This window comes from Echeneis naucrates, chromosome 1, assembly GCF_900963305.1.
Source record: "Echeneis naucrates chromosome 1, fEcheNa1.1, whole genome shotgun sequence".
In the NCBI taxonomy this organism is placed as follows: domain Eukaryota; kingdom Metazoa; phylum Chordata; class Actinopteri; order Carangiformes; family Echeneidae; genus Echeneis; species Echeneis naucrates.
The window spans coordinates 13,471,581-13,481,744 of NC_042511.1; the positions used below are offsets into that span (position 1 = coordinate 13,471,581).

The following is a 10,164-nucleotide window of genomic DNA, read 5'->3' on the forward strand; positions in this document are numbered from 1 at the left end:
AGATTAAAATTTTGTTAAAGGCCACATTTGATAAGACAAAGAGTCATAGCCAGTCAATGTTTTATTCAAAAGAAAACCCACAGAACAAGGCGCAACAATCAAGCTGCACTCCCTGCTGGTTTACATTTCATGCCAAGTTTTTATTCCAAAAAGCTACCATCAGGCACTTATTCTCTTTCAGCGCCTCGTCTGAGCATCTCTAGATGGCAGTGGTGGATGCTGCCGTCAAGTGCAGCTCGCTGAGCGACTTACGATGATGTGTCCTGTAATGTGCATATGTATCCTGCTGATGAATAATGGAATCATGCACACTTCAGCTCAGGGTGCAGGTGTGTTCAAGAGAAACAAAGGGAATATGTTCCTCAGCTAAGTGAAACACTCCCTCTGCAGAGTGTGACAATCTCATATAGCCCTCATGTTATGAAACTGCCTTTCTGCCAATATGACACAAGACAATGCACACACAAACACACACTCACACAACCATCTAGGAAATGAGGAGAGGCCTCATCCTTGGATAATGGTCCATCACAGCCCATGATGGTTTCCTTTCGAAGAGTAAATGGCAGTAAATGGGATGTTGATTGAATCACAGCATTGTCATGTATACCAGATGGCAAAAGGCCTTGCACCTTACCATGACACCAAAGAAACAAACAGTGTCTCACAGGCTTCATTCCCCCGAACAAACCTTTGAGGAGTGGGAGGCACTTAAACACAGAGAGAGAAAATAATATACAGGTAACAGTGCTTGTGAAAATAATATGGACATCACGTTGTTAGCCTGGATACTTTTGAAACTGTTGTTGGCTCCGAGCCCTGCGATGGACTGGTGACCAGTTCAGGGTGTACCCCGCCCCCGCCTAATGTGAGCTAGGATTGGCTCCAACACCCCCAACGGCTCGGAAATGGAGTAACAATAGCAGATGAATGATTGAATGAATGACGTTGGCCCTGATTTGGCAAGCAGCCACCTACTGAACACAACTTAGACCCCACCCTGTGTGAACATGGACAAGACAGGAGAATTCCCCCACAGGGATAAATGCAGTCTAATGTTACACAACTTTCAAATTTCATTTCATTACGTCACAGTCTGTAAATGCAGCAACACCCACTTATTAACAGACAGTGTCTTATTTAAATACCTTGCCTATTTAAAAAAAATAACTTGATTCATCTGGAAAGAAGCCTTTCTGTGTCCTTGCTGAGCTATAGTTGCCTTTCGGTGCTAACAGCCTGTGGATACATGAAATCAACTGCTGGCGTCATGGAAACATGCTGTGGGACTGAACAATGGCAACCAATCTTGTTAAAGAGCCCTTATTAAAAGGGGGTTTCAACAAACCAGCAGTCGCTAGTTCTATTAAATCCAATGTGAAAGAGGGGAAAGAAGACCTAATGCCAACAGCAGTGTTACCCGCTGCCTTTTGTGAAAATGTACTGTTTTCATCGACTTAATGATAACTCAAGCCACCGATGCTACATTAGTGTTGCATGAGACTTTTGAGACTGTCACTGTTGTGTTTCCGGGCTGGTGTCTGTACAACGTGAACATTTCTATGAAGCTGTATCACAGATAATCCTTCCTGGGAAAAAGCACAATATGACACAGCTGTTCTAATTCGATTACAATACCTGATCGGTCCACCACAACACATTATGACAAATGTGTATTAGGTGTGGATTCCACTTTTGTGTCTCACTTTGTTTCAGATAAGCTGTTATCTGTGGCGTGTTTATTCATTCATTCATCATCTACCACTTATCTGTTTCTGGATCGCGAGGGTCAATGGAGCCAATCCCAGCTCACATTGGGCGAGGGTGGGGTACACCCTGGACAGGTCGCCGGTTCATCACAGGGCCCACACACAGAGACAGAGATCCTAAACCACTCACACTCAGACCTACGGACAGTTTAGAGACACCAGTTAACCTAAACACGATGTCTTGGAAACTGGAGTACCCGGAGAAAACCTGTACAGGGAGAATATGCCGTCTCGGCACAGAAAGGCCCCAGGCCCGGGAACTGAACCTGCAACCTTCTTGCTGTGGGGCAACACCTAACCACTATGCCCCCGTGCTGCCCCGTCTCTGGTGTTTGCAATTTCATAGCTCATCAGCTGTGCAGATCCAGCTGTGAAAATTACCTTCCTATAGTACCAGCCCAAATGACGCATAGGTTAATAAGTATTCACACTTTGATTAATACTGTCTAGACTAAGATTAGCAGAGATGCTGATGCAATGAAAACAGTGACACAGATGTCCTTCCAGCCATTCAAGCAGCCAACCCTACATCCTCCTATTTATATAGTCATCCATCCTTTGAGTAGGCCCACCCATCCTCTGAGCACGCCAACGGCACCTAGACAAGCAACTTCCCTTTGTAAAATCATTACAGGATCTCAAATGTGATTTAACGTTCTCACATGCTTCGTGCTTAACATTCATTCCAAACCTGCACACACACTCATAAACATGCAAAGTGGAAACAGAGGAACTACCTTTAATTCTGAGTTTGAACCAGCTGTGCTCAGCTGTGCTGAAACACTTCACTTCCTGCGAATAGTGAGTGGAACTGTGAATAGTTACACCTTTAGGTTTACTGTGCATATGGCAACCAATGCCGAGAAGGTACCTTCAGATCAGACGGTGCAATAATCCTTCATTTATTATCAGAGCGAGCACCCCATCAACGAGCCATTCAGCCAGTGAGTATGACGATCTATCAACCACATCTAGTCGACTCAGAAATCATGGAGGTTTAGTTTATTCAGCTATGAATGGGTGTCTTTTTTTTCTTGGCCTTTGCTCACTTTGTCATTACGGTTTGAGTCACTATGGATAATGGCAAAGAAAAGAGAGACTGGCTTTCTGCAACGAGGACCTCCCTCTAATCTGTTCTCCCCTGAAAATAACCAAACCCCTTAAAACCTCAGTCAGCTGGTTCAGTCTGGGTCTTTGTGAGTCTAAGCACAATTTTAGGCCCGTCTCTGGCCGCATTTTCACTGTCCAGGCAAAGCTATCCCAATATGAGATGAAAGCTGCAATGAAAAATCCAGATTCATCAACCAACGTCACATTAAGGGAGGTACAGGTTCTGAAAGCAGGCATTTCTCTGGTGGTGCAGGGTGATGGTAGTCAGGCAGACAGAGAGACAGACACAGAGAGGGGGACAGATAAAACATCTATCTGACTCTCCCGTGATGCATCACCTCTCGATCCTTTCCAGGGGGAAAAAAAAAAAAAAGGAAAGGCTCAATGTCAGATAAATGATGATACTCACAGGAAAAGAGAAGAGCAGCGTTATCCCTTAAGAAAGGACAATGTTTTTTTTTTTCTTGGCCAACTAGTTCTGGTTAGAGTTTCGTCTACCGATTTCTCGGAAGAAACTTCAAACAAATATTCAAGTAAATAGGCTGTGCTGTGACTGAACTACTCCAAAGTTGAAGACATCATCCCAACCTGAATTTCTTGAGTTGTTTTAGTGCGTCATCATAAATCCTAGTTGTTACACAATCATTATGTAAGACATTGCTGAAGTATTCCCATAACATAAAGAAACTATTGGTGATTATTAATATGGTTTAAGTCATTATGGGAAGTATAAATGAATTAAGAAAATGGGGGCGAAGGGCAAGAGGAACATGCCAGACATACCCCTAGACAGACCAGAGATGATTAGGGCAGCAAAAAATTGGAGCTCATGGAACAATTCATACCCTCTGGAATTCCCAAACAATTTCTTCAGAGTGTGTGCTGTTTGTTAATCTTGTATAAACACTGCTCGGATAGCTGGTCCAACATCTGCTGTAGTAAGGCCGTGATGACGCAACACAACCAAGGGGCAGACAGCAATCTCTTCCCAGAGACAATACATAGAGAGACGTGACCTTGCATGTCCATTTGACTTCATATTTAAGCGCGCATACAAAGCATATTTGTGCATGATCCTTTGGGAGTTTCTTAGAAAAAAAAGAAACCCTCCCAAAACTTCCCACATTACCCCCACTCCTCCCTCTACTCTTTCCATCGCCCCTGCCATCCCTTTCCTCCATCTGACCCTTCCCCTCAGTCCCTCAGCCATCAGCCCATGGTTGTTTATGCTCACTCAACATCCATTCCATCCTTCCGTCTTGGATTTCATATATCTCTCTCCGGCCATGCCTTAGTCCTCTAACCTTTGGACGGGAAGGAAACATGTAGTCAAGTTTTAAAAAGACAATAAGCTCATGTGTGCAGCCATGATAAGAGCAATCCATCACATCCTCTTGTAGGTTTCCCTTCGGACCACTGAGTAGACTTTGTTCTAAAATAGGACCGTCAACAAAGAATGATTGCTAATTTCCTCGGATTACAACAAATGGAATTTAATTTTAGCAAAACAACAAAAGGAAGGAAAGTGCAGGGTTGATCTTCTCTGACCTCCTTGTTTACTTAAATGTTTAACTGTAGTGCTTTTTTCAGCTTGTGGCGTGTTGAAATGCTCCACTTTCAACAGACAGATGTGCATACTTCACCAAATAACCTATTTTGCTTCATTATAGGTATGACTCTACATCATGGCCACGCAACTTCACAAAAAAAAGCATCAACTTGGTGTAATTGAATCATAAATTGAACATGCATATCACGCTTTAAATTTGGCCTGCATTCTAAAGGAAGTGCCGTTCTCTGGAACGGTTTACAGACAGGCAGTTACAATAGCGGGTGTTGATAGGCCTAAACCTAATGTTGAAAGTGAAATAAGTAATTATTCTGTGACATTATTTGAAGAGTATTTACGAGTGAAATGATTGACCTGCAAATTAAAGTTGAAAAAGAAAAAATGTATTTAATGTTAATCTGTGCAATAGAAGACGTCAATTTTGAGCTAAGAGCAGTATGCATTGATTTTTGGAGATGGAAAAAAGCCTGTTTTTCAAAATTAATCTTGAGCCATTAATTGCACAATTCTCATTAGTCATCAATGACTCTGCGGTCACAGTTTCACCAGGTGTGAAAAGGAGGCTCTTACTGTTCCACTGGGCCTCTAACACAAATATGGTAAAGGCTGGTTCACTGAACGGAAAATATATGTATGAATGCCAACACCCACATAACACACACACACACACACATGAGCAATGCCACTCTTGCAAAGGTATTCAAGTGCACGGGCAAGAAAAACTGCAGACATATTCTTCCCATGATACTCTTGTCTTGGAGGAGGGTATTTCTCTTTTAGCCATGGTTTCTGCATGAGTCAGTGATTTAATGGCTTTTTCATTGCCTGTGGTGAGAAAATATAGCACTGGCAGCCCGTCAGCAACACGAAGGAGGGAGAAACATATTACTCTTGTCAAATATTTCATGTAAATGAGCAGCCTGTAACACAAAGGAGGGATGCATCTCCTTCCGTATCATTCCATGGTGATTTCTTTAATTCCTAGAAAGCATCCCCAGAGAAAAATGTGCATAAACTTTACGCAGCCAGCTGCAGCTTAATAGTGTCTGTGCAGGCCAGCAGTCCGGGTAACATCAGCACAAGATAATGAAAGGAAAGAAATTTAAAAGATCTGAAAGCAAGCAGTCATTTATTTCTGCCTCCATTTGTTACAAATAGCTTTTATTCAAATGAAAATCTCCTGATTATTTTGGGAAAATGTATTGCTCGTTCAAGCTTCAATATAGGGAGCAAATGTCGACTGAGCTTTCAACTCACAATTTGAAATCACAAGACGTCAGCTGAAACACTGTGCAGCAGAAAGACATTATTCAATCTGGCTACGGGGTGGTCATGGTGGGGGTGGGGGGGGGGGGGGCAACACCAACACACCACAGCACCGACTAAGGAGAAAAGTAAGAAAACAATACCACGGGTGATAATTGAAAAGGAAGATGCCATGCTGTATGGAATTCATGTCCAGGACAAGAAGTTGAAGCAATCATCTTCACATTCTAAATTTAACTTGAGCTGTGAGACCAACAATGCAGAGAGACTTACCACAGACAATTGTCCTGTCTGTGAACTCACCCAGTAAAGCACATGCATCTATTAACATGAAACACAACTAAAAGTGGAGATTCCCTGCTCAAAATGACGTCTGTAGCAATTTTTTGTGCAATTAGTGTGTGTGTGTGTGTGTGTGTGTGTGTGTGTGTCTGCAAGAGGGAGTGAAACAGGAACAGCTTTGAGACCGCAAAATTGCATTGGTCATCTGGTACCTCTTATAGGGTGTTGACCAGATAATAATGATCTCACTGTAAAACATCCATCTATCAAGTGATCACACAATCTGTCAAAAGTCTAAGTGAAAGTGTTTCAAACCATGCTGGCTGTTTTGGATTTGTCTAGTTGCTGGATTTGAGAGTGATTGAGGGACCTAACAGAAAGTCCTGATCACGCCACAAGCGTCACAGAGTAGTAGTGAAGGTGGTGGAGGGGGATGGAGAAGGGGGGGGGGGGGTCAGTTTTCAGTGAGGTGCCTTCAAGTTAATCTCAATATGTTGCTCACACTTGATGTCCCCTCCTGCCACATGCCTGCCGCAGCAGCTAACCCAAAGCGGTCGGCTGTCTGTCAGCACTCTCCCTCAGCGGTACCAGACCCAGTTCATTGGAGAGAGAGAGGGGGGAAAAAAAAAGAGACTTCAGAAAGGTAGAAATTGGTCGAAAACTTACCTCCTCCACGGTGAGCGGCATGCATATCCTGTACTCCTTCAGCAACATCTTCCCCCTCCGCGCGTCTCTGCTGTGTGATCACAATGTGTCAAGCCGGCCAAGTCAACAGATTCCCCTCCGCCGCGCCGACGGGATGCCTGCAGCAGCCGGACGCTCGTCAGCAGCGCATGAGGCGGGACGCTCGGCCCGGCTCAGCAAACACGGCCCGAGGTGCGAGCGAGCTGTCTCATCGGAACCAGCGGACACTTCCTCCAGGACAGTCAGGGCACAAATGAGCTCGTTTCAAGATCGTCCCCTCCTTTCACGCCGGAGAGTCAAGCGGAACATAAACAGCGCCCAAAAAGACCGGAAGACGCGTGATTCGAGCCTTCAAAATAAGAGCTGGCAAATGCTAGTTGGTTATTAGTGTTCTGTGAACCCCGTTGTTCGTGGTTTTGTCCAGAATATATATGCCTCCTTCAAAAAACACGAAAACATGTGAAAGACATTGATTATTATATCAGGATCATTGACCGGATTACCAATTCTTTTAAAGTGGAAAACTGAGAGTGGCTTAAATTTGATTAATTGGAAAAGTAGAATATCATTTTAGACTTTCCTTTTCTACTGTTTTTCTGTTGGAAAAGAATGATCTTACCACTACCCTATTTAAAAAAATCAACAAAATTTCAAAAAACTTACTTCACAAGGAGTTGAAATTTGTTTTGTGCCTTAATTAAGTAGCTCAATCGTTTAAGGAATGAGAACCAGGCATACCGTTTATTAACTGGAGATCTTATTCATCTATACTTCTATCAATAGTTTGGCTTTCCGTCCCATGCTGTATGGATTCATTTAAGGAATATATTTTGGTTTGGCATTTCTACATATGTATCACTGAGACCATGGTGGCCAATTCTCGTCATTTAAGAATTAAAGAATTTCCCAGCTTGGGCTCGATAAGTTCTATCTCTCTATCCATTAAGTGTAAAAAGGGACCTACCTGAACTGTATCATCTTTTTCAACATCTGCAAGGTTTTCAGTCTAATTATCTTTACTCATTTTCATCTTTTATCCTTCCTATTACATAAAGTATATTTACAGTCAAAGAAGTCTGCAAAGTTAAAGAAGCTTGTTTCAACCTGAAAAAAAGTCCTTGTTTGAATTTATTTTGAAAGATATCTGACCGGATGTGGCTATGGGTTATCCTGGCTGCACATGAGTCTACTCGGGATAGCCTACCGCTAGAGAACATCTAAATTGCTGGTAAAGAACAAATTTCGTTCAAACAAACATCCTCCTTCCCCGGTACACGTTTTAAAGTGAGCGAGTTTGGGAAAGAAAAGAATCACTGGTCACAACAAAAGCAACACTTTCAGTTTTCGCTCCTTTTTCTGGTTTTCCTTTTCTTCTTCTTCTGCTTGAAAAAGCAGCTCGGGGAAGGGATCGGAAAACTGAAGCCCCCCTCACCCCCCTCCCCGACCCGGCGAGGATGGGATCGGCCCGCTGAAACCTGACGCGGTGGGTTATCCGGTGGAAACGTCGGTCGGCTGATCTCCAGCGCAGGAAACATCACTGCATGTCGACATGTTTCACCATTATCGCAGAGCTGCGTCAGGAGCAGACACACGCTGTCTGCAACTTTCAGTAAACAATCGCTTTGACCTCAGCAATCCAAAGTGCGAGTTGGATGACAGTATTTAGGCCAAACAGTTATGAGGCTTTCCAGTCACGTCTTTTTCAGACACGGTTTCAGGAAATTAACAGTGAAGGGTGTCTGATTAGTGGCTGGCTCATATACTGGATTTAGATTTTCCTTTTTTAAGCAAAAGGATCCAGAACAAGTAATAAGAAAACTGAAGCTTACCCTGGATGCAAACAATTAGAAAGTTAATAGCAAATATGGGGTCTGCTGGTCGATTGTCTCTCAGAGTCTCTGTTAGGGAATTGGAAAAATATGCTCTTTACTTCATTGAAAGGTAAATTTTACTCTATCGTTTAAAATCAATTGCATTTTACAACCTCAAGTAGAGTAAGTAGGGAGTTTGCGGGCTGTATTTAGATACTATAGTTCATCATCGGGTGCAATTTAAATTACTGGCTTAGTCTCCATGTTTTAGACAAATGAAAATCTTATCTTTTGATATTACTAAAATGTCTCTGGTCGTGGTTTGAAAGCACTTTTTGAAGTCACTCTTTGACTACTGTCCTGTTGCAACATAAAAGCTTTGATAAACAGCAACTTTTGATCCTGCTATAAGTGGACCTGCTGGCTCCATTGACACTTTTGATTTAAAAAAAAAATCCACATTCATATTCAAAGGATGTAGTGAACTGAGAAACAGTATATATAACTCTAAGTAAACGTTCGGCTGGTCCACTCAAAAATGTCCAAAGGGGTAAAGGTCATGAAACTGAATTGGAATTTTGACTACACTTGCTATGTGTAAATAATAAAGTAAGTGTATAGGATACAGGGCCCACTTGTTAGAATGACAGGGTTTACAAAAAATTTCAACGACTCAAATCAAGCGCAGACTTTGTTGACGTAGACTAGTTTGTGAAGTTTTGTACCTTTGTCACTGCTAGCCAGGAATCACAAGACTGTGGCTGAGACATAAATGTGATTAAATGCATCATAAATGTGAGATAAAGGAAGCTGTCCTAGAAGTGTCTTCAGCAACAATATAAGATTTTCTTTGTATCTTTCCTCAGGCAAGCTGTTCCAGAGAGTCAGCCTTATATTAAAGTTTTCTCATGTGTCACCATATAAATGGCCTAACATTGTGTTGTGTTACATATGGGGATGTATCCAAAGTCAAATTAAGCTTGTTGAAAATAAATTCTTAAAAACTATAACATGGTTTAATGTAACTGTAGTCACACATTTGGCTTTGAAGTGGTTTATACAGAGGAAATATACAATTTTATATAATGCAATATTATGTGCGCATATGGACTCATATATTGCACTAGATTTAATATCTTTCATGGTATACAATAACCAGTTGCTGTAGAATATCTCTCACATTGCACCTCTCAGTCCATCTTTGTGTGAAATGTTCATTTATGTTTATAAATGTTTATTTATTAAGCGTTTGTTTATTTATTCATTTATTTATTTGTCATAAGATTTGTGTGGCCTCATCATTACTACTGAATTGTCACAACCACATGACAACAACATCCTTCATCCATGGTCTAAATCTGGCCTGAGACGTCAGATGTAACACACATTCCACTCTCTCTCCTGTTAAGATCCTGCCTGTCTCTTCACAATCAGCTATTCAATAAAGGCAGTGCTCCAAAAATGAAAGATGTCGCCAGACAGATAGCTGGGTGTGAAAACAAACAAAGTTTTCATTCATATTTATCTCATGCATAATACACGAGAAACCTTTTATAATACCCAGCTAGGATTTCATTTTGTGACAGTATATCTTTCTCTTAACATAAAGCCCTGAAGCCAAGGGACAGTGACGGGCTTTATGTGAATGGTATCTCTGAAGCAACAAATCATG

The 10,164-nt window shown here is 41.9% G+C and overlaps 1 protein-coding gene across 1 annotated transcript in view; it reads right to left on the reverse strand.

The window, feature by feature from the left end:
• The window catches only part of LOC115041251 (cytoplasmic phosphatidylinositol transfer protein 1-like), a 59,575-nt gene extending 52,615 nt beyond the window's left edge, over positions 1-6,960 (reverse strand). Inside the window, 1 exon segment of the mRNA XM_029498593.1 lies at positions 6,664-6,960. Coding sequence (XP_029354453.1) covers positions 6,664-6,711 — 48 coding nt within the window. The 5' untranslated portion in view covers positions 6,712-6,960.
• Positions 6,961-10,164: the final 3,204 nt, after the last annotated feature.